Source organism: Rissa tridactyla, chromosome 11, assembly GCF_028500815.1.
Source record: "Rissa tridactyla isolate bRisTri1 chromosome 11, bRisTri1.patW.cur.20221130, whole genome shotgun sequence".
Classification (NCBI taxonomy): Eukaryota; Metazoa; Chordata; class Aves; order Charadriiformes; family Laridae; genus Rissa; species Rissa tridactyla.
In genome coordinates, this window is record NC_071476.1 from 6,811,846 (window position 1) to 6,836,669 (window position 24,824).

At 46.7% G+C, this 24,824-nt stretch overlaps 1 protein-coding gene across 1 annotated transcript; it reads right to left on the reverse strand.

The window, feature by feature from the left end:
* Positions 1-2,001: 2,001 nt before the first annotated feature.
* On the reverse strand, positions 2,002-24,824 carry TGFBI (transforming growth factor beta induced). The gene is made up of 17 exons (XM_054217709.1): positions 24,644-24,824; positions 20,137-20,235; positions 13,337-13,401; positions 12,292-12,449; positions 11,034-11,198; positions 10,389-10,535; positions 9,546-9,687; positions 8,748-8,960; positions 8,461-8,598; positions 8,073-8,218; positions 7,778-7,914; positions 7,031-7,161; positions 5,034-5,158; positions 3,972-4,074; positions 3,691-3,770; positions 3,303-3,327; positions 2,002-3,133 (listed from the first exon to the last, which is right to left on the reverse strand). The coding sequence occupies exons 1-17, from the start codon at positions 24,754-24,756 to the stop codon at positions 3,078-3,080; spliced, it is 2,043 nt and encodes a 680-aa protein (XP_054073684.1). The 5' UTR covers positions 24,757-24,824; the 3' UTR covers positions 2,002-3,077.

Consider the following 24,824-nt stretch of genomic DNA (forward strand, 5'->3'; position numbering starts at 1 on the left):
GTTAAAAAAAAAGTCTTTAGAAAATGACAGATAAGTTTTATATTCCCATCATCTCAGCACTCCTCATTTCCCCATCTTTCAGCTGCTTTCCTCTCGCTTCCTCCCTTTGCTCCCCTCGAAGGCTGAAGCAATGACGTCTTGCTCCCCTTGGTGGGGTGACTGCCAGCACCCACTGCTCCACAGGGATAAACATCCATGGGGCAAAACACCCCCAAAGAGTCCCTGAATGAAAGCAAGAGGTGCAGTCCTTGCTGATCAACTAAAGCAACCCAACCACTGCTGTTGATATAAGCCATCTGGGTAACCCTCCCGGAGCACAGTGGGGCAAGAAACCAACTTGGAGCAGGGAATGGGAGGGAATTAAGTCATCTCAAGAGTTTCCACCAACATGAACTGTCATCCAGAGACACCAAAGCCCTGGGGGGATTCCAAGCACAGAGCCCATGGGAAGGCACCCTGGAATGGCTTCCCAGGATGTGGGATCCCGGGGAAATTATAGAGGCAACACAATGGGGACACCAGCCCTGCATCCATGGCGCTGCGGGGAGCTGCTGCTGGCACCCACAGCAGCTATGGGGACAGAACAGGCAGCAGGAGGAGCAAGGGAGGGAGCACTGCCAGAGGGCCAGGGAGGATTAGCAATGGGAGAGAGCAAAAAGGGAACTGTATTGAAAGGATAATGCACCTCCACCTGCTGTAAGCTCTGCTGGGAGTTGTAAACCTGGTGTCCCCCTCAAAGCAAGGCTAGCAACATCAGGCCATACACAAAACACAAAGGAGATCATCACTGCATCACCACCAGCCCCAACGCCTGCCCATAAACCAGGCAGGGGAAAGCCAGGGCTGTATTCCCAAGAGATGAAAACTGCTCCCTCAGCAGATGAGACTTCTTGCAGTTTCTAAGAACATCTAAGTAAATTTTCTCCTACTCCCGTCTACTCAAGTGGGTTCATTTTGCAAAGAAACTCTTAATTAGTCACTAGGCCAGACACCAAGAAGGTACAAGCAAGGGGCACTCACCTAGAGGAGGATCAGATCTGCTTTCCACCTTCCCAAGTTGTGAAGAACTCCATATCACTAAGTCACGAAGCATCACAGAGGACAAAAAAGCAAAGCAACGCAAAACAAAACAAAAAAAGGCAAGAGTCTGCCCTCACAATTACACATGCTACTACTGAGCAAGATGCAAAGTTTTCCCCCTCTCTCAGGCTTTTGTAGGAGTTAGTAATTAATTATTCTCATTGCAAAAAGCTGAGCCTCCCCCAGGAGCCAGTCCCCTGATAGGACTCCTCTTCCTTGGCCTCCTGGGAATAGGTGGCTTAAAGGGTTCTCCATCACCACTCCAGCCTTAAATAACAGGACTGCATCATGCCAGAAAAATAAAAAGATGAGATGGGAAGTTGGGGAAGGGAAATAAAAGAAGAGCTTGATTATTTTTCCCCACATTTGAGTTACGCAGATGGCTCACAGCATATGGGATTTCACTTTGGGCTTTTAATAAAAGAAAAACTACCATCCTGGTTCTCAGCCAGAGAGACCAAAACAATCTGGATTTTTTGTATTCTGCACTTGATACCCCTTTTGGTTTTTTTTTTTGCTTCATAATCCTGGGTTTTACCAAGGTAATAACTGCCGGGGAGTGAATATAAAGCCCTGATGGGGTGAATCGGTGCTGTTAGCATCGTGCCGTGGAGCGCTGAGCTCCAGCTGTTGGTGAAGGTGGCTGAGCATCAGCGGGAGGATGCACACGGCTGCCCTGGGCTCCTTGAAATGTGTGACAGCGACTGCTCATGAAAATACCACCGAAAAATGGTGACAGGCCAGGATCAGAGAGGAGAAATGCTTTGCCATTCCTCGCTAGTAACCATTAGACCTGTAAATACTGATCCAACCAAATCTGACCCCCCTCTCCTCACTAGTCATCAGATGGTCAAACTGGGCCATCAGGCAATTCAAACCAAACAAAAAAAACCAAACAAGCAGCATCAATCCCTTGTCATATTTATATTTTTGATTTTATTTTTAATTTTTTTATTAAAAAAACAACCATTATTAAAAACGAATCATTTACTGGAAGGCTTAAGCCAGGGAGAACTCTCATTTCGATCTCGTGAACAAAACGCAGCACAGTTAAAACCCATAGGCATAAACAAAACCCAATAAAAAAAAAGAAAAAGAGAACAGCTCAAACCATAGCTTATAATTATGCAGTTTCCTCAATGTCAATAGAGAGGCTTTTGTTAAAAGCCTTCAATTCAGAATTTCATGGAAGACTTTTAAAACACAGGGGAAGAAGGAAACATGTGCTTGTTTAAAAGAAAAAACAACAAAATAAACAAAAAAAAGCCCCCCAAAACAGGAAAAAAATTGCTTGGGTAATGGTTAATTAATTCAACAAATTTACTTCCTCCAAAGGAATCGCTGTTTGCCCAGCCATAAAGTTGGCGCCCAGTGACGTATTTGCTCAGAAAGCTGAACATACGCGATACCCGCCAAGTCATTCTGGCCAAAATTTCCCAATTCTGGCACTGCTTTGGAGGGGGGTTTCAGTGAGATCATACCTGGCTTCCCGCGTGGGGAGCCTGGAGTTTGCAGTGCCAGTAGGTACCACTGGGAGCCTGGAAAAGGGGCTTTAATTCAGCCCCTTTGGGTCTCCCCCAGTGAGACAGCACCAAGGTGAGCCCTGAGCTTCTCTCTGAGCTCCTGAACCAGGGTGCAATTAAGCACCTGCCCTTGTATGAACGTATCAAGCCCAAAACTGGGTGTGTTAAAAATTGCAAATTAGTGACTACTTTGTAAAAAAAAAAAAAAAAAAAAAAAACCCAACCAAAAAAACCCAAAAAAGCAAACCCCAAACCTGTCCTCAGTGTGGGAACTTTAAGGTCGAAACCAAATAAAAATGGTCTTAAAATATATACATATATATATGGCTTTTCATTTTTCCTATCCATTTCATTGGAAGCAAAAATAAATTTAAGGGTGATATTTGGTTTTTAAAAACGATTCTGTCCTTCTCTTTAGCTGTCAGCCGGAGCGGATGGGATGGAGGCGCTGCCTGCGGTTGCTCACAACGCGGCTCAGAATCCACCCGAGTTCTCCTTCATCCTCGCGAGTAACCGGGAGTAGACGGGTGCTGCAAGGAGAAGACAGAGTTGGGTGGGACAAATACACAGCATCTCCGTGTCCCCTCCCCTCCCGGTTGGGCTACATCTTTGCTTGGAGCAAGAAAACAGAATAAACTTCTCTTTAAGGGACAGGGACGCGCAACGGAAGTTAGAAACAAGCTAGAGAAGATGTTTTACCTAGTCGAGGATTCCTCTGAGAAACCTGCACGGGAGGAAAATACAAGGTTTGCATAAATACAACAAATCTCTGACAGCTATAAGAACAGTTTGCATGTCAATATATTTACCCCTAGTCTGCAAAAACTATGGATGAATGACTCTTCATTATTGGAAGATGACATATGTAGTACCGTGCCAAGGTTACATTCACAGTAGGCTTCATGTTGCAAAATGTATTATTTCTTATATAATTAAATCATGTAAGAAGAGAGGATTGGTCATTCCGTGAAACACATGCACTCACTCTCTTTGGAAGTCAAAATCTGAATGCAACATTATCTTCCAATCGTTGTTACCAAGATGTAATTTCAGTAGTTCTACAGTGAGAGATTTTTTTGTCTTTTACCTTGGATAATGCAGATGCCTGTTTGAAGATTTCTAATGCGGGATCCGCAGGCTCGTCACCTCTCTCTTGCGGCCTTGAAGCTACGGGTGGGACACAGATAGTATTGAAATACTCTTCAAAGCACACAGACTGCTTCCTTCTGATATTTTGGAGGGTGTGTTGAAAATCCCAGAACAGATTAATCCTCAATAAACTGAAGCAATTGCCACGTGTCACCTCTCCCTCCCAAAGCAGCTCTGCCGTAACGGTGTAGCTCTAGATATTTCTAACCAAGGACCTACCCTGAGGCTGTAAAACAGAGTTCACAGCGTAAATCACACCATTCGTGGCCATGATATCACTTTCAGCAACCGGCTCCTTGTTGATATGTATTACGTTGTTTTTCTGTTCAGAAAAAGAAAAAAAAAAAAAGTAAAAAATGAGAAACTTTTGTCATCAGTGGTTTCTAATTTTATTAAAAAAGCCCTCATTTTGCATTCATTCATTTACTGGATGGCTGTAGGCGTTTTCATTCCTCTTGCCAATTAAGGAGAATATAAAAACAAATCACAGCCTGAGCAGCTTGTCCTGGAGTGGCTGGTGGGCTTCGGAGCACGGACTTTCTCGATGCCCTGGCTGGGAATGCTGTCCCGTGGCATCGGAGCACAGCCACCAGCTCCCTGGCGGCAGCGGGCGCTGCTGCTCGTGCCAAGCAGGATGGCTGTGGGGACAGCATCAGGAGAGGGCAGAGCAGGACTGGACACGGGAAGAGCCTAGCACACAACTTGTCCAACTCAATGCCCTTGGAAACACTGGCCTTTCCATTTTCATTACGCATTTTCTTCCTTACGCACAGAGTGGGTCTTGAGTTATTTATTTTCTGAATTTTTTTTTTCCCCTCAGTAGAGGATCCTGTATTTTCTTAATGTAGTGCAGAATTTGTGAAATGAAATTATACATCTAAATAAATCCCGCTGTGTTAAAGGAGCCCATGCCGAGATCATTTACGTTACACTAAAAAAGATGTGCTAGCTGAACAAGCCATTCGTTTAATTTATTTATGCTTTTTCCCTCATGACTCAGGTTTAAATTTATAACAGCTCCTGGAAATCATTTGCAATTGGCCTTCTGGGGAGAAAGCTGAAGCAAACCACATTTCAAGACTGCCAGCTTGTTGAATTGAACACATGGCAACAGTCCCTCTGCTACAGCCCAGAAAACCCTGTTTGGTGGGTCTGTGCGCACATTTAGAAGAGGTTCCCACACCGTCCAAGTGCGCGCAGACATACTTTGGTCCTCGAGGTGGACAGCTAAACACAGCCCACAGCCCCGCTGACCGCGAAACCCCATCCCAGGTGACTCACCATGCTGACTTCCAGTTTATCTCCCTGCATGGACTTCAGCCTCACAAGGGCATTGACTGCGCCGCTCACCAGGATCTCATCAGCCACGTGGAACTTGAGGAGGTTGGCAAGCTCCTTGGCATTACCTGAGGGAAGAAAACATTTACATTTGCAAAACAGCATCAGCCCTTGCTTCCCGTATTTCATGTGCTGGAATGACTTTGCATGGAAAATACCATAACTTCCTGAAAGTGCAAGGCAGGACCTTGGTTGGAGCTGGTTAGGACATTGAGGCCATCAGGATCCCAGCAATTCCAGAAGGAAACTCTTCCAATGTCCCACCTTGGTACATACCAAACCTGCCCTGTATATGAAATCCCTCTCTCGTTTTTTCAGTCCCTCATTCTCTCACTGTGCACAGCATGAACCTGCTTCTGTTGCTGCTTTCACTTCCCAAAGAAGTCTAGGAGGGCAAAAAAAAGGCCTATGTGAAATAAGGAAGCAGATAGAGCACACTGGGTATTTGCAAACGTCAATCCTTTGCCAGCGCCAGTGTCACTTGGCAATATTCCTCACGGCTGAAACTGCAGGATTCCCAGGTAGGAAGGGGAAAAGCGCAGGAGAAATGTCACTAATGTCTCACAGATTGCTGGCCTGCTCCCCACCCCACTGAGTGTCTACTCATCTAGCTGCGCTTTGAAACAGACCTTAGGAAGATAAGATGCTTCCCCTTCGCCACCTATTTTCCAGAAGAGGCAACGATGTGCACAGCACGGGCCAGCAGCCCTCCTCCATCTTCTCCGTTAGAGGATGCAGTGTCACTGACAAAACCCACAAGCAGACGATGGGGAACAGCTAGTGCAAAGATGGCCTCCATCTACAGAACCAGAGCAGCTCCTTCAGCAAGGGGGACTTTTTGTTTCACTGCCCATAACTAAATACGCTGTCAGCTTTTTTTTTTCCATTGCAGTTTTTCTAGGGTGGCCCCAGTTCACACTGCACATCCCCACCAACATGATTCACTTCTTCATCAGGAGCGTAAGCTAAATATTTGTGTGAAAAAAGAAGAACATCTGAAGTGGCCGCATCTGGGATACTTCACTCCTGCAGCCGTTTACAATAGCGGCAAAACAGTTCTGAAATATTTATATATTAAGCACTAGTCTGGATGTACAGCCTGATACTACCAGTTCCTCCATCCCTGCACTTAAAAGGATAACCAGCTACCATGGGCAGATGCTTCCCAAATTATGATGTCAATGTTTGGTTGGGGTTTAATGACGAGAAGACATTACACTCAAATACCTGACATTGTTTCCAACCACAGCCAGTTTTCAACATGAACAAAATAAAAGATCGTGCTGCTTATCCAGAAGAGCTCTATTAAACTTTCCCATGCATTTTTCCACACCCAGCCTGCACGCCTGTGCTTTTCAGGATACTGATCTTCGTCTGTGCTAGACTGGGGTATTTGTTGTCCTCTCAGGATCAGACTGGACTTCCTGCTTTGTCCACGTACACATAGATGGAGCAACAGCTCCATCCTTTAATACTTAAATTTCATGCAGTATAACTTGAAGTGGAATCTGGACCATGTTTTCTATTTGCAAAACTTCCTTTAGACACCCTGATCCCATGTGGTTGACTGCCACATTCTCACTTCTTTCACCCCCTGCCTTGCAAGGCAGAGATCTCACTGGTTCCTCTAGAAACACCTGAGGGTTATCTTGCTTACACCAGCCAGCACAGCCAAATTTAAGTCATAGTGAGTTTGCAGCACAAACACGTGTTCCAACCACAAGAAAAGTATAAGCCCATGCCCACGCTTTGTGTGAGAGTTCAGTGCCATCCTCAGCTTTTGGCTGGATAGGACTTATCCAAATCAGTTGTGTAGGAAGCCCATGCTTCCAACACACTGGGTCAAAGAATGAGATACGTCAGAGAAACTTAGCCATTCCTCCCACACCATGCCAATAACTCACAGCAGCTGTTCATCTAAACACTCTGAAAATGCTCACCCATTAGTTTGTTCAGTTCCCCCTGGGGCATGGCTCGGAAAGCTTCATTTGTTGGAGCAAACACTGTGAAGGTACCTGGCCTGTTCAAGTTCTCCGTTAGGCCTGCAGACTGGATTGCAGCCACCAACGTACTGCAAGACAAACACACAAAAAATGCTTCACTATAAATTACTTTTGTTGGTCTTTGCGCAATTGCGTGTTGTGTTCAAAAGAGAGCTGTGAAGTTACAATTGCAAAATCCTGCTGGGGTCCAGCAAATCACAGAATGATAGGATGGTTTGGGTTGGGAGGGACCTTAAAGATCATCTTGTTCCAACCTCCCTGCCATGGGAAGGGACAATTACCCAAATCAATTAACCAAAAAGTTGATTAGGTAGGAAATGAGCCTGTGAGGTCCAACCAGAACATCTGAGAAATAGCAAAGCAAGCTGGGAATGCTGAATCCTCGGGGACCAAATGGTAGTGAGGAGACAGAGAGGGCTGGCCACGGTGGCTGTGATGGGCAGAGAAGGCTTTGGAGCCAGCTTCTGACTGTATTAAGCGGGACCACACACTTGGCTCATAGCTCATTGAAGGGTTATTTGAAGTCTCGCTCCCTATAATTTAGGCATGAGACCATGGTTTTGGATGCTCTTTCTATCTTAAAAAAAATATAAATATATATAGTCATGACTACAACCCATAATAAATGGAAACTGCTTTGCCAGCTTTTCTGCTCCTAGCACTTAGGAAGAGCAGAAAGGTCACCTGAAGCGATGGTCTGCCTTGAGAACATCCATCACTGTGCCAGACGGTGGAGTCAACATTTTGTCCACACTAAACAGGGTTCCAAACCTTCCTCTCTTGTCATGGGCAGCAATGCAGGCGTTTTCAATGCAAAGATTCTGCAAACAAAATTCCACCAAAAAAAGACTTTATTCGCATATGCTTCAAAAGAGAGATTTTTATACTTTCCACAATGCTCAATTACACTTTTTACATGACAGCCATAACATTACAGACATCAAGCATCATTCAAGCAGTGCACGCTGCAGGAACTTACATTGCGGTACACAAAAACTCTCAGTTCCCTGTCACCCAGAGTCTGCAGTTTCTGCCCATGGTAAAGATATTTAGAGGAGAGCTGGTCTCTAACAATGTGGTTCAGAAGCAAGTTTTTCATGTTGCTGTCAACGACGGGGAGTCTATCTGCAGCAAAAAGTATGGAAGGAACCAGTGATTCACTTAAAATGACCATTGGGATGCTAAAAAAGTGCAAATAGAGAGTATTATCTGCATCAGGTTTTAATTTTAAAGCTAGATGCCACTGCCTATAGCTGAGGCATTTGAGTGAGGGTTTTCATGCTCCTGCACTGAAACATGGCTGAAGACTGTTTGAAGCAGATCTGTGGCCCAAACTGACGAAGAAAGGGATTTACTCCCCGGTTTACCTTTGAACACATCGTTCACTGGGGCAAGGAGGGTCACTTGCTCACTGCCAGTTAGATGAGAACTGAGACCAGCTTGTCTGAAAAGGTCCGTGGACTTGGAAACTTCAGATTCTTGTGCCAACTCAAACAGGGTCTTAGCTGAAAAGAAAAGCAAGATATAGCAACTTTGCGTTAAAGGCAATGCCCCCATCACTACAAAATATCTACACCCTCTAAATCCAGTATTTCCTTGGCAAAATAGACAAAAGGAAGGCAACAGAAAGAAAGATGCAGAGAGGCACCAGTACCTGAGTCTGGGATCAGCAGCTCATTAACAAAATGTACGACACCGTTGGTAGCCAGGACGTCCTTGTTGGCAATGATGGGCTTCCCGTTGAGGGTCAGCTCTTCCCCACTGCAGCCCACATCCAAGGTGGTTCCCTCCAGAGTCTCCATCGTCAGGCCAGCGATGATGGCCTCAGCACACATGGCTGACTTCAGGATGTGATGGTTCAGCAGGTCTGGAAGAGAAGCAAGTGTCTTAGGGAGCTGGAAAAATCATCTACGAAATTATTGCATCTTTTAGGGGTCCTGTTCAACAGCAAGGGCCTCCTGTACAGCACTGCATGGGGCTCCACTCCAAAAGATGTGAGTCATTTTAAATTAGACTGGTTTTAATTCAGTAGCCTGGGAAATTAAGTGCTTAAAAAGAGTGATTTTTACACACCTTTGTCAACTTCAACAGGTTTTGTGTGGTTATTTGACTCGTTTGTTAGGGGGAGTTACATTGAATAGATGCTAGTTTTCTTGCATGTTGCTGGATTGATAGCACATGTAGGAGTGCTACAAGAAAACTTGGAAAAGGGACTGCTTCAGCCCCCTCCTCCATGTCTAGATAACACTCTCCCTGCCACGTCTACATGTCTACCATGTCTACATCCAAAGAAGTCTTGGCTGTCCAGTTTCAAAAGCTGGAGTCTGTCAAATGTGTTTACTGCAGCTGTTGTCAGAGTGTATCAAGGAGCTGTTCAGATGTCCTTGAGAAGGAATTCAGAAGAAATGAATACTCTTCAGTCTCTCAGTGGGCTCAGTAAACAAGCACTTACCCCTCAGGGCTTCTGGGTCCCCCAAGATCCTGTTCAGTGTTTCTCGTGGGATCTTCTCAAAGGCTTCGTTGGTTGGAGCCAGGAGCGTGTACTGGCCTTCGCTTTCCAGCAGGCTGTTGAGGTCAGAAGCAGCCACAGCAGCCTTCAGAGCAACAAGAATAGAGGGTAAAAAGCATTCAGCCAGAATACAAAGGTCAGCAGCTTTGTCCAGGCGTGCACACTAAGGGACAGATTTATTACGGCTTTTATAATTTCAGAGGACTTACAAAAAATCATGAATAGCTTCTTTCAGCCCTTTGGTGCCTTTATAAATTTGACCTGGCCCTGTGGTTCTCTTGTGCTCCAGAAATTTGAGTACAAGCGCCCTTTTTGGCAAGACCGAGTGCTAGTTCGAATACCGTGATATGCCTGGAAAGGGTCACAGGACTTCCAGTGAAGAATTCAGATCAGAACCCACAGCTGGCTAACTGCAAAACCCCCGTGCTTTTTAAGTTATTCCTTAACTTGGCAGATACCGAGGCAAATAAATTGGTACTCATAAAATCTGAACAGCTAATATCTCCTGAGGCTAAGATTCCTGTAGAAGAGTGAGAAGCCAGACTCAGTCTACATCTCTACTGACAGCGATAGCAGGGGGGCAATTATTCTCATAAAACCCTACTTGCGCTGATATCAAACACTTCTCTTCCTAAAGCAAAATAAATTATATTGGTGCAAGGATTTTTATCAGCAGCTTTAGGGTCACAGCACCTAGGCATTAGCAAGCTCTTCATGACGATCCACTGGGAGTGGGATGACTGACCATCTTCAAGGAGCCCTGGAGCACGCGTGGGGTGGACTCACCCGAAGAGTTTCCAGGCTTTCCTCAGTCTCAATGATCTGCTGGATGCTGTTTGTCGTGGTGGCGATGACTTTGTCGATGACATGAACCACTCCGTTGGTGGCATGGTGGTCAGCTTTCAACAGCCTGGCACAGTTCACGGTCACAATCTGCAGAGGGAAAGAGCCACGGGGTGTTACGGGCACTAAACCAAGAAGGTAAAGCAGCCTCCGCTGGTTTTCTATTTCAAACGCAGCGAGCGCTGTAATATTGAATCAGCAGGAGCCGAAATGTGGTTTCCTAAAAAAACACACAAAGAATGAGAATGCTCTATCAAGAATGTTTGAAACAGTTCATGTTTAAAGAGCTTTGAAAATAATCAGTGGTTTTGTCTACCCTGCATCATCAAGACTAAGAAAATATGCAAAAGCCAATACTTAGGCAAGCTTAGGCAAGTTATATAGCAATGGGGGCAACTTCCCTGCAACAGCATCGATGAAACTATCCGCTTATAAATGTTATTTTTGAGCTCCTTCTAAATACGTATTCTAAATCAATAGCTGTCAACCTAAGCATTACAGAGTCCTGGAGATCCAAGGACAGTGTGGGAGGTGCAAGGCAGCAGAAAAGCAAGTCCGCTGGGGGTAGGTTTAACACAAATGCCTTACCCCGTTGGGATAGTGGTGAATCTGGATAGGCAGGTCCTGGTACATTGAGTTTAGTGTTGTCCCGTGTTTCAGATCATCCGTGAGGACCCGTTTGTTCACCATGTGGTAGCGAAGGGCATTGAGCAGCTCAATGTTAACATTACTGACTAAGGAATCCAGAGTTTCCTGAAAAATCAGAAAAATTCATTTTTCAGTGCTGAGTGCAATTAAGCCAGTTGTTAGAGAGAGACAAGAGCTCTGGCTGCATCCGAGGTACTTCCGAGGCGGGTGTGTGTATGTGTGCATATGTGTTAAGTGATGTGTTCAGCCTTAAGCCGTCTGTGCAAATTAAGAGCTCTGACTTTCATAACTCTTTAGCTTTTCCCTTACAACAGCAGGAAGTAGGTCTGGCACCCCCATCCCTGGCAGACAAAGGGATGATGGCAGCAAGCTCCAGCGTGGGAATCACTGCATCGAAATAAGCAGCAAGGCAACAAAAGGCATCGCTCAGGGCCAAGGACAAATACACCGCGAGACCTTCCCCAACAGCATTGTCCTTGCAAGAGGCTCAGCTGGTGCAGGTTTGGGGTAGAGGCTTGGTAGTGGGGATAGCCAAAAAGATGCTCCCTCCCTCCCCCAGTAGTTGTTCTTACGTCTTTACGGACAAGGGATTTAAATGAGGGATGTAACTGGGTAGGGCTTGTACAATCTGGACTCTCCCCTGTTCACAGAGATGCTCTGCTAGGGTCGGAGCACCAGCAGGACAGCGGTGACGATTTCAGGAGTGGAAACTTCACAAGTCACAGAGTGAGAAAATAAAAACCAATATGAAGGAAATTTATATGTAATTGAGCATAGGAACACTCTGCTGCAGAAAGGCATCAGTGGCAACAGAGGCTCCAGCTGGGACTGGCTGCTTGTGCAAATTAGTCAGAACAACCAGAGTGGTAAAGCAAGGGTCAACATGAAAAATCAAAAGGGATGGAAAGTCTCTTGCTGTGGGTCTTATTGCAATCCCTCATGGTAAGAAGGCGGGGAAAACTGAATTAGGTGATTTTTACGTCCACCCACTGCAGAGTATCCACATCTCTCTAGGGTTAGGTCTTTCAGAAACAAAGCTCTGGAGCTGATGGACCCGTACAGTGATTCCCATCCTAGAAATTCAGTCTTTCCCACATCAGGACTGTGCCTGTTCTACTAGACAGGAGTAGATCCAGACCCCTGCAGAGCTGGATCTCCACTAGAGAAAGCCAAAGGAAGAGGAGGAATTTTATCTTACAGCAGACAAGGATGCCCAGGCCTCATTACTCGGGGCAAAAATTGTAAAACTTCCAGGTCCTTCGATTTCTGGCCTTAGGTTAGACCGGTCGGAGTAGAGCTGCGTGGTGGCGGACCCAACAACTCCCAGGGTTTCATAGATGTTTGAAAGCGGCAGCGCTGAAAGAAGAGAAGGTTATGCTCCCAACACATCATTCATCCTTCCCGCACTGCGCTGAATTAAAGGAGAGCTGCGGGTGAGAACACTTGGGGAAATGAAGCACGTCAGGGAACTCGTATCTGTTCATTAATTAGGTAATAAATAATCATAGCCTGACAGCTCCGGCCTCCATTACAGCAGCGTAATCCAGGGTCTACTGCATCTCTGCAGGTTTAAATGGAGTTACTCTGGATTTATATGGATGTGAATTGAGGCAAGGAAAGGTGTTCATTGCTTTCACCTAATCCTTGTTTGTACTCAGGCTTTCGGTGTTTGGAGCCGGCAGCTCGCCGCAGGTCTCGGTCTCCACTGGCCCATCCACACCAGCCCACATGGTTAACTGGGCGGCATCAAACTTTTGTGGAAGGAAGTGTTCAGAAAGCAAAAGCAGAATATGTCTTTCTTCAATAAACCCAGTTAATTCCCTCCCAACCCCCACCGGTGGCTGAACTGTATTTTCTCCTAAATGCAGTTTTGCTAACCTCATGCTTGCCAAAATAAAAATGAGCAGAGATTGGCAGAGCTGTCTGCTACTCTATCATTCCTTTGTATCACATTTCCAATACTGCTATATTACTTGTTGGAATAAGTAGTTCCCCATGGCCCTCCTCTGCTTGATTAAGTTTAATTATAACCAAGGCTTTAAGTTGTCTGGACCATTTTGCATGCTTTGGAGCTGATCTGGCACTCAGCTCGTGCTCTGCTGAGTCCGTTTTTGACTTGTTCATGGCAATATTGTGCACAAATTGCAAAAATCAAATCCACTTTGAGTAATTTTCTAACATATCCCTTTACTAGGCAGCTGTATAATTTTAAGAAGTCTAAAAAACGTCAAGCGTATTTTTACCAGCTGGGCAGCCTTTTTCTCCAGGAACTTTTTCATATCCAGGACAGCACTCGTAACTGATTACCCTGGAATAAGAGATGGATATGGCAGATTAACTGACGGCGTCTCACTGCTTTTCCCCCTATTTGCTATAGTTGTGTTTCCATCCATATTTGGTGATGGCTCTAAGCAGACTCTTCATTAGAAATATAGACTTGAATAAAAGACAAACCACAAATTTTATCTCCTTCAGGGCTGCATGTTGCCAATTTCTCCCCAGAAAAAAAAGCAGACACGACTTCTTTTCAAAAACCACACTTTCCAGGAGACTTTGTACAAACAGTGGATGGAAACCGAGGCCACGGTCCCAACAGATAACCTACGTGAGACAATGCAAGTGCTGGTTCCTTTGGGCACATTTCCCGCGGGATTTGGGGATCTCCCCGGCTGACTGCTGCTGTCACGTCTGATCACTGTTTGGGCAACACACTACAACTCCGGTACGGCTGCTTGACCAAACCAGCCAAGCGTTTCCCCTTCATTTCCCCCCATTCCTGTCCACCACCAGAAATTATTCGCTTACTTATGGCAAAATCCACAAGACAGCCCTGGAGGGTAAGGAGCATCCTTAGTCTTGGGTGTTGTGGCAGAAAGGCTTGCGATAAACCCTGCAAGGACAAGCCTCACTGGTGGTGGAATGCGCATCCATGGGCATCCCTAGGCAGTACCACAGCACATCCATCTTCGCTAACACCGGATACATCCGTATACCCTCAGCACAGCTTTTCCTTCTGGCTGGCAGCAAACTGCTGCTCTGACCAAGCACTGATCCCCCAGTAAAACCACAGGGGCTGCAGACCCCATCCTGGGGACTCGGGGCCATCCTGCAGATTTGCAGACCCAAAATAAGCAAGAGCCACCTGAATGCTGCATCCATCGTCTGCAGCTCAATGGGAGATAAAAGTCCTCTGATTCTCAGAGCTGGCCATTTGAGAGAATATGTTTTGATATTAACAGGGGGGGAAAAAAAGAAAAAGGAAAAAGAGAATCGATCCAGAAGTCGCCCATTTATTTCTCACAGGGGATTCTTTCACCTATTGCTCTTATGCTTGGTGTGACAGGAGCGAGGCCATCCGATCGATGGGCTAGGACAGGGAGGGAATAGGTGTTCCTCCCAAAGACAAGCGTTTCCTCTGTGCTCCCGGTTGGATTCAAGACAAGTAGGATGCTGTAGCGCCGAGCCTCAGCGCACTCACTCAAAGAGAAAGGAAAATCCTCAAGCTTCAGATATTTGTCATCATTTTACCACTGTTAACAAACAGTGGAAATGCCTGGGGTTTAAGAGGGAATTCTTCGGGGTAATTAAGAGCCAGTAAGTGAAACAAATACCTGCTTTTCTGTGACAGAAGCAAATAAATTCTGTGTCACGGTTTCCTAAGAGAATTACAAAGCAAACCCAGACTGATTGTCTAGACATTATATATTCCATGTGGGAAAGAGTTTGCCTAAAGCAATCCCTTCCTTTGACTACTGGAGATCTTAACACCCTGCTGCTCTGCTTTCCCCAGCCCCCCCCGTCTCATGTTCATTAGAAACACACACTTTCTCCCCCCCGCCACTTCCCTCCCCTACCTCTGATTTTTCTTTTTTTCACCCTAGAAACTAAATCCAGTCTAGACAGTTCCCTTGGTTCAGACCTGTAATCAAAGACGAGGAGCTGATTAAAGAGAAATCATTCCAAAGTTCAGCGTAAGTAATTCCTGAGTGCTGACGTAGGCTTTAAAAGGCTTATTTATAGATCGATTGGAGATTAATGAGCTGTGACAAAGGGGCAGGACGCTGATGCTCGCCAGCTCGGGGCTGCCCCAGCAGCCAGGCGTCTGCCGGGAGGGGAGAGCACAGGAAGGGATGGAGGAAGGGCACCGGGAAGGGATGGAGGGACCGCACCGCTTGCTTCTCAGCAGGTTCATGGGCATCTCCAGCACCACCCCACAAGGGAAGCTAATGGCAAGGAGCACCGAGGCCAGTAATGGGGCCAGCTCCACCCGTGCAGGGGCTTATTCAAGCCCCAAGTCTCACTCACCCACTGGAGTTGACAAGCCAGCATCATCTGGTGCGCGTTTTGCATGCCAGCATTTTGAGTTGAGCACCAGGAATCTTCTGCAAAGGTCTAGGTGAACACAGAGGTGCTCAGCCAAGTGTTTGCACCTACAAGGAGCAAGGGTACTTGGCTTTCTTGCGCCCACAAGGATGGGGTTTGTAAAAACAGCTTCAGCCATTTTCCCTCCCATGGCTTGTGGTCTTGGTGGAAACACAAGACCACCCAGTCCACCCAAAGGCACATGAGCAGCATTTAAGGGGTTGTTCAGGGCTGGGCAAAGGGCATCCTCCCAGCTAGTCCCACAGCCATCTCCAGCCCTTGGGGAGGAGGAGCATGGCCATGTTTGAAGGCTGCTCTGCCCCACTTGCAGGACTCTGCATCCCGATGCTACAGGACCCTACACATCCATATGGGAGGAAGGCTGCTCCTTTGACATGTCCTCCTCCAGTTGGGTAGGAACCACAGTCTGGTGACCGGGGAGGAGTATTTCTCTTGCACCGCTGGGGGCAAACAGCTCACAGGAGAGAACATGGAGCACTCGCAACCACTGCACCATGCACCGGGTTCTGCACAGAAGCCTTTGGAGTTGCCAAGTCCATCCCTGTTTCTGGTGCCTGCTCAGCGGCTACAGACTGCTACACCAGGACACGGCGGGTGCCAGTGATGTGGGTTAAATAAGCAATGCCCTCGTACAAAGAGCATTTGTCATCCACTCTGCAACGCCTCTGCCCACAATTTCCTGACCTCCTCATTGAGTAATTTTGAGTCACATCTCTAGTTTTTCAGCCGCTGGTTTTGAAACACTGTATTTCTTAAATGTCTATCTGTGCCTGACTGCAGAAGCAAGCTCCCTGGCTTTTATTAGTCATTGTTTCACTGCTGTTGCAGTCTTAGAATCTGAAATTAAATTTTAAGTGCATTTTTCAAGGTAATAAAAATAAGCTTAGGCATATATTAGTGCATAAAGATCCATTTGTAATAATTTCCTGTAATAAAACCCATATGTTTTGTTTTTGTAAAAGAAGTGCCAGAGAGTAATTTTTTTTCCTGAACTGAGGAAAGTACATCAGACAAGAAAAGGAAAGTTAATTTAAAAGGAAAAAAAAAGGAACATATTTAGGGGAAACTTACTACCACTAGTTATTCCTCAAATAATAATCAAACCCCAAATTTCTGTAAGTTGCCTTTTCATTCTCGAGATAAAAAAGTGTTTAGGGACACGTTCAATTGCAACACCAATTCTGGAAGAATGAGTCCAGTGCATAGGGAGGTAGAAAAATATAAAAGAAACACAAGCACAACGATGAGAATATACTCTAAATAAACTATTTCTTTGGCTTTGGAATAACCAACAGTGGAAAATTACCTAATTACCAAAACAATCTTGTTTCAGTGCTCATTAAAATCAAAGCAGTGTCAGACGTGTTGCCAACTGCCTTATCTCACTTCATCAGCAAGTAATGCAATGATAAAAAATGTACATAAATTCTCTATCTAATTTCTCCCTAACTCTGCGAGCCAATATTTCTCAAAGAGAAGAAAAACAAAGAAAAAAAAGCAGATAAAGAGCTAAGACTCCTCTTCTGATGCATGAGTTGAAATTTCCACTGAGCACATCCAGCCCCAGTAGAGCACTCCACCTCCACGGACCAAAAGCTGCTGCTCAAGAGGAAAGCCTGCAGAGCCTACCAGCCTCTGCCTTACAGCCGTAACCTATTTGTTTCTGGTTAGAGCTATGGAGCAACTCAGCATGGCGCCTGCTGCACCCCAGGGTGACTGAGCGCTCTCAGACGTGAGCCTGGAGCAGCGACCGAAAGCTGATGTACCCGGAGACAAGACCAGGCACATCCAGGTCTTTTGAGCTGGCTCTTCCTTGCTGCTCCAGTCGCTCTGCAGGAGCTCAGCTTTGCTTCTCTGCAGTACCTGGTCTCTCACTGATCTCCCTCCCTCCTACCTTTTGAAACAGCGCTCAGGGCAGGAAAAGAAAATAGATCAAAGCAGTCAAAACTGTCTTCCTAGAGCCAGGTATTTGTACCTGCAACACACATCCAACTTACGGCACCACTGACCCTTTCAGCAACTGAGGAGGATAACAGCCAGGTCAAATGTGAAGTAGGTGAGATGGGTCAAGCATCCTCTATCCCAGGACTCCTCACAGGTCAGAAAAACCTTTTAGGAGGAGGAGGGCAATGACCATGCTCATCCAGCTCCACCATCTTGCCTGGGCTGAACCCAGCACACAGCTTCAGGAGAGGACTTCTGACTACGGATCCCAAACAAAGGCTGGATCCACCCGGTTATGGTGATGAACATGCCAAATACTGACTCTTTCTGGGATTTAAAGACAGCTGGTATTCTCAAAACCTCTCGCGGACCAGCTCAGTCCCACACAATGGGCCAGTTTCGAGGGTTCATGCTGAGCACCGTTAACTGTGCCCACGTACTCTCTTGGGTGCTGATGCACTGAGCGTGGCACAGCATCAGGCCTCTGACACTGGTTTAAGAATTTGACTGCTGCAGCATAACGCATCATGTCCTTTATGGCCCAAATGTCTCCTGATTGTTTCCATACACCAGGAACGCCACGTCCAGTGGGAGCCATCATCAGCAAACATTTGTAATCAGAGCTGTCCCAGGGTCCTCCAGAAAATGTGAGTCAAGGCACGTGTCTTTTGTTCTGCACAAGCACTGCTAACGGGCAAAGGAGGGCCCAGGCTCAAAAATTACTAGGAAGAGAGAAAAAGACAATAACACCCATTGTGGAGATGATGCAAAGCGAAGAATAGTGAGCAAATTCCATGTATAATGGGAACATTAGCTCATAGGTTAACAGGCAGGTTAACGCTGTGTGTGCTTTTCTCTCAACGATGCACCATTGGATTAGACACTTGGGTAAAAGCAGAGAAAATGAGGTTAGAAGAGATCACCCCATCTCCTCAAATGAAATCATGAAATATTGCCAGATGCCAGTTGTTCCACCTCTTTCTGGAGATAAGCAGATGAGTTTGTCTCTGCCAAATACAGCTGCACACTTGGGTTACTTGAGTTTAGTTTCTCATTTGCTTCAGAGCTCAAGAAATCCGTGGCTGGATTGCTTTGCCTTTCAGTGACTCTAAGAGCAAAGCCGTCCCACATCTGCCGCTGAGTCATGTTTTCTTTGGAGACCTACTAAGCTACTCTGTTATCAGAAGGGGCAATGATGATTCCATATTGCCATTCCATAATCTTGTCCATTTTACGTCAAAAAAGCCACCATTCAGCCAATGGGAGACCCTGAACTCTAATCACCCGAGTGAAGTCTTCCCAGATTTGGTGATTTTGTAAAATTAAAGGGAGGGACTTGGGTTTTTTTGGTTGGTTGGGTTTTTTTACAATATTGCCTCTCCTTGGTTTTTGGTTTTTTTTTTCCTGTAAGGACAATTGGACATAAGGGAAACCGCTATACGTGTTTGCTATACGGTACCTCCTGCAATATATCCTCCTGAAGTACAGAATTTTCCTCTTTCAGATGAATTAATGGGTAGCATGATGAAAGGCTGAAAGCCATGCACAGTGACCACCCTTGTTTGGCGCTCCTCCTCACAATACCAACATCAGACACATGAAACAAATCCTGACGCCCAAACGAATCCCATCACAGCCAAACCCGTAAAGGCAATGAAAATAAAAGCCATATAGGTCATGACAGTTCAAGATCTCAATGTCTGCTGTTTACTACAGAAACAGAATTTATTTAATGTGCAATAAAGAACAGCATGTTGCTATAGATCTAATTACATTTTACATTGGACTATACCAGAAACACATGAGATGATTTTCTGCTGTTTGGTCTTCTTGACCGTGCAGCTCCAGGACCAGACCTGGCCCACAGCTCTGCTCCCCACGGCCAGCGCTTCCCAGGGCATCTTCGCGCTGACGTTGGGTAACGTGGTGGTGCGTGCTAAAGTGTGGGCCAGCAAACGTGTCTGAAAGCCCAGTTTGGCCTACTCCAAGGAAAAAGATTCTCTGCTCCTGATCTACAGCCTGGCAGATCGTCAAGCATGCAGATCCTTAATTATCTGCTGACTACATCTTTCAAAAGAATGTCCCGAGGCTGCTTACACAGATACTTTATGCAACAGCTACTTGAATATTATTGTTTGCACTTTTAGTCGGGGAATTGGCCTGCAAGTCTAATTAACTTTCCTGGTGGAGTCATCAGAGAGTGTTGGCTAAAACCGACACCTCTTTCCCCTTATTTCTGTTTTCCCTTCCAAAGCAAACATGTCTAGATGAATTTTATGTTCCCTCCAATATCCATCAGCTCTGGGTTGCCTTTTCCCCTGCCCCTTTTGTTTTTTTTTTAATCTAGGCAGCATGGAGAGAGACACAGCGAAGTACTAGAAAACATCTGGTACGCACTTCATTACAGCACTGAGAGCTATAGAAGTACACATAGAAATGCAACTAGAATAAACCATCAGGGTTTGTATTTACATGGTACTTTCCATTCTTAACATCTAAGCATTTTAGGATCACGTTTGCCATTTGAGAAAACAAACAAGGCACAAGTATTTCTTCGAGAGTAGACGGCTAAAACAATTCTTAACGCCTATACGCATTAAGCCCATGCCGCGGGCTCTGACGTCCCACATCTGTCACATCATCTGCTTCTCCCACCCAGCACCCACCTCCGCAATGGGGTCTCTGGGGAGACCCTGGCCGGCACTCGGGTACTTACGTTGACTTCCCGCAGATCTTCCTCTGGTACCACTGCTTGCAGTTGGTGAAGTATTTCCTGTTCGTGCCGATCAGCTTCTGCACCGCGCACACATTGGGGCTACAGGGGATGAGAAAGCAGAAGAGGGTCTGGTAAGCCTCCCTCCTTTCGGTGCTGACCCCCAGGACGGAGCCAGACCCCACCTGACAGCACCCGAAAAGCCCTGCTGGGGTTGCAAAGGAGGAAACTTAGTGCTGCAAGACAACTTGCTAGATCCGGCTGTATAATGACTATCATGACGTGGAGGAAGCAGTGAAAGGGATCTCTCTTCACTCTGCTGGGGTATCTTTTTCTTCACTAAGTGCAAAAATCTTGACTTCTTTCCGTGTTCCACCTCTCACCAAAATAGCAAGAAATTAAGTTAAAAATAATACTTTGGTCAGTATTTCTACGGCGAACAGCTACTTACAATTTGGGATCCCAGCTAAAACCTGATAAATTTATGCAATAATTCAAATCCTTCCAAAAAAAAAACCCCATTATTTTATTGTTTGGGACATAAAGAAGGACAGATATTTATCAGCCTCTGGACCAACCTGCACCAAAACTGGAACGGGTACTTTTGCTGTATCAAAACGGACTCGGCCCATTCTGGACATGGATGCTGAGCTGCTGATGGGGAAAACAAGAAAGTGGCACTGCCCACTCCAGTTTTGACACACCAGGTATGACAGCACAGATTGACAGTGGCTATCATAAGGTACCAAGAGCTGCTTCTCAACCAGAAAAGTAGATGCTTGGCATTACGTGTGTGACTAACCTCACTGAGAGCTGACTGCAGCCTTTCAGCTTTCTAAGAAGTGGTATCACAGTGAGCAAAGACGTGGTCAAACAGGAGTTGGGAGTTTACTTGCCGCTGGTTTGGCCAGCACAGCATTTCCCTGCTCAGCCTGGCTCACCATCTCCATGGTTTGTGGCCAGCAGCCCTGGCCATGGATGTGGGCAACACATGGCCAGCGCATGAGATATGATTTATGGATCCGGGTTGTGAGGCCACCGACTGCCCCTGGGCTTGAGCCAGAGGTGCAGCAAGCACCCAAGCAAGCTGGGGATGCTCAGGTCAACTGAGACTGGATTCCCAACAACAACACCATGTCCCAGTTGCGTCAGCGGCACCAAAAGTATGCGCAGTGTTGGCTGCCAGGCAGATGGAGGGAAAACAAATAATTAAGCAAATTACATAAATCATCACTTCAGCCCATCAGAAGCGCTCTGCACTGTCCAGGACAGAGTTTTCATTTGCACAAATGAAACTCCGGATGGGGTCTGGAGATGCTGTTGTAAAGGTCTTGTTGGTCTGTTTAGAAAAAACAGACAGCAGCCTGTTTCCCGCTGGGTTTGACCGAGACGCTGCCCGCTTGCCTACCAAAATTAACAAAAGCAGAATTTGCAGCCTGATCACCAAGTCTTCCTGCGGCCGTGCTTGTTTTTCACCGGCATCCCAAATTCGACTCTCCCCAAAATGGGCCAGCCCGCCCATCATTAGCATGAATTAACACGAGGGTCTCCTATATGTTGGCTAAGTCCAGCAGGAGTCTCAGCGGGAGCTTGGCTTGCCTTCAATGAGCCTTTGTTGATGTGGCTGCTGCAGGGCCCTGCGGAGGCAGGATCCAGCCCTGGCACCTTCGTCCTGCCCCGAGGGGAAGGCGAGGGCCCATGGGACCCCGGGGGGAATTAGGCTCACCGTTTCCCTCGTTACTGCCATATACAGTAATGGTGGCTTGTTTCTGCATGAAAGCATTTATTTGCCCCTTTCTATATATGAGGTGAGGGACACGGGGAAAGAATCAACTGAAAAAAAAAGTTAGAAATCACAAAGCCAAACTTTCAGCTGGTGCAAACTGGCCCAGGCTCAGTAATTTCCATGCCAAATCATCACTTAGAGAGACGTCTGTGCTCTCTGACTCAGCCCACCTCGGCTACCCCGGCCCCGCCGTGCCGAAATATGGTTCCAATTACATCGAAATTCCAAACCGTGCCTCGACTTCAGCGTCTGGCTGACGGCAGTGGACAATCCCTCTAATATTCATCTTGACAAGCCTGGCTACCGAAGGACTTGTTTGATCATTTCCCCCGTATCCCCAGGAGCAGCCTGCCAAGAAAACCCTTGCGCCTTCAGGACAGTATTGAACCCGGCGCTGCCTTGCTCCCTCCTCCCTGCCCGGGACCGCAGATCCGTGGGACTGCTGCTCCCTCACCGACTAATCGGGGAAAACGTCTTCCCAGTTTTCCCTCAGTGTGGAAAAATTCCCCCCCCCCCGGGGCCGTGTTATCAATGATTCCCACAGGCAGGCTGTAGTAGCGGCTCCCCGCAGTGCCTGTTCTGGTCCTTTGCCCAGTCTGGCTTAAAATGAATTTGTCAACACTCTCCCCTCTCCTCGTTGGAGTTCATCACCTCTGCCATGCCGTTCCCAGCCAGCCGCGCTGACTCGAGGATAAAACTGCCTATTGTTCCCTTTCAGCTGAAGCCTTCCACTTGGCAGGCAGCAGCTGGGAGCTGCTGGGACAGGGGCTGCCCTTCGGGAAGGGGCAGAGAAGAGCAGGATCTACCATACAGCCCCAGCTACCTGCCATAAACATGTCCACGAAGCTCCCCGGCATCACGTAGTGCCCACAAAACCAAGTGAGTTTGGGGAGAGCGCGCCTAGGTTTTCGCCTTCAAATATTAACGTTCCTTATATACTTCTCAGCTCCTCTCCCGGACTTGACCTGATTCACTTGTTAAAAAAAAGTTAATTAAGATGTACAAGTTTTGCTGCAGAGCCAAGCTCTGCCACCCAACTTGCTCTCGGCTCAATAGGAGCATTGATGGTGGGGGGGATGCTCACAGCAGAAAGGGTGGCAACTCTGGTTGCACATCCCTCCGGAGCTCCCTCCTGCAAGCAAAACAACCCGCCTCACATCCAAGAACTTTTTGGCTGGTTTTGCGTCTCTCTATCTTTTTGGCACATCATTAATCGATGTTCAAAATTCAGTTGATGTTTAAAAATTAGCTGGGTATAAATTGCTCTCTCTGTCAGAAAGGGACCAATGAGCAAAGTGCTGTGGCTGGATTTATCTCAGCGTAACTTCACTTCATCTGGAAACCCCGGCATACTAATTCCTTGCATCTCCCAAAGATTTCATGCACCAGCATGGACCGCCATCACATCTTACCCTGTGTTTCTATTGATTGTACCGCCAACAACAGGCTTCTCTCTGCAGAGATGAGTGCACTGATTTACACCGGGACTGCACTAACTTGCCAAGTCCCAGCAAATTTCTGCCTCAGGGCTATCAGCAGAACTGGATATTTACCTCGTTTCAGATCACGCAGAGATGAAGAACAAGACTGACTATATTTGTACACAAATCACTGTAATTCTTTCATTATAGAGATTTTACAAATAGACATTAGCCCAGAATTTGTCTGCTGGGTTCTTTACCCAATTAGACACATACACAGCATACCCCTTTTCATAAATACTGACCTGGATCCCTGCCAGGTAATGTATCAAATTGCAATATTTCAGTCTTGGGGGTTTTTAAAAGCGTTCCATGACCCTGCCTTCAGCAATCCATTTAAATGGAAGCTACAGTTCAATCAATGTCACCATGGTGAGAGACAAAAACCATCTGAAAGGTCTGTAGTCCTTTCACCCTTCCTAATTCCCAATAAATTTTAAAAACAGTGGGAACAACTATTAACCTTGAGTTAGTTTTCTATCAATGAAGACTCAAACTACTCAATCCATAACACATTGTCCATCTAGAGAGGTCTACAAGCTCTTTTTTGGATATTCCTTATCTCAGAATGTTTATGAGTAAATAAGTGATTACTCATGTCAAGAAAACTTTCAAGACTTACTGGGGGTTCCAATCAAGAGTAAGCTGGTGCCCACTCCACAGAGACACTCCTCTGACATTGAACCAATTTTCTTTCTTTTTCTATAAATTCATGAAAACGATAATTCCTTCCACAAAATGTTTAACTGCTCAAAATCTGAGGTTTCCCCACTCCACCCTCCCCCGCCTTTTTCCTTAATGGGGATAGACCGATAAAGAATCATTGTGGAGTCTGAAACGACATCTGGGATATTAAGCATCCTGAGAGAGAGGAAGGAAGTTATCCAAAGAAGAAAGAAAAAAGTGATTCCAGGATGAAAGAAAAAGTCGTTATCGGAGGAAAAAAGAGAAAGTCGTTGCGGAGGAAGAAAGAAAAAGCCGTTTTCGGAGGAAGAAAGCCCCCAGCCAGAGCTCCCCCGCGGCAGGGCCGAGCTGCGGGATGCCCCGCACCGACCCCGGCCTCGGCGACGCCTCCGCACCCGCGCAGCGGCCGGAGCCCGGCGGTGCAGGGAGCCGCCACCCCCCGCGGGACCGCTTCCCACCGGGATTTGTGCAAATATAGGGGAGAAAACCGTTTCCCCCCCACTCTCATTCTACTTTTCCCCGGGGGGGTGGCGGGGGGCCGCCGGCCGGCCGCGCTTACCCGTGCTGGCGGCCGCGGAGCCGGCTGTGCTGCAGGACCTGCTGGTAGGGGGACTTGGCGGCGACGGCGAGGCCCAGCGCCAGGGCTAGCAGCAGCAGCGGCCGGTTCGCCATGGCCGGGAGGCGACGGGACGGGCCGGGACGGGCCGGCGGCGGCCGCGCTCCCCGTTAAATGCGGCGGC

Bases quoted from the DNA above. Each gene is read 5' to 3' on its own strand.
- TGFBI (XM_054217709.1), bottom strand. From the start codon at position 24,756: ATGGCGAACCGGCCGCTGCTGCTGCTAGCCCTGGCGCTGGGCCTCGCC. The intron at 20,236-24,643 runs GTAAGCGCGGCC...CATCCCCTGTAG, and splicing joins CTCCGCGGCCGCCAGCACGG to CCCCAATGTGTGCGCGGTGC. The intron at 8,599-8,747 runs GTACTGGTGCCT...TTTTCTTTTCAG, and splicing joins GCTGCTGATCCCAGACTCAG to CTAAGACCCTGTTTGAGTTG.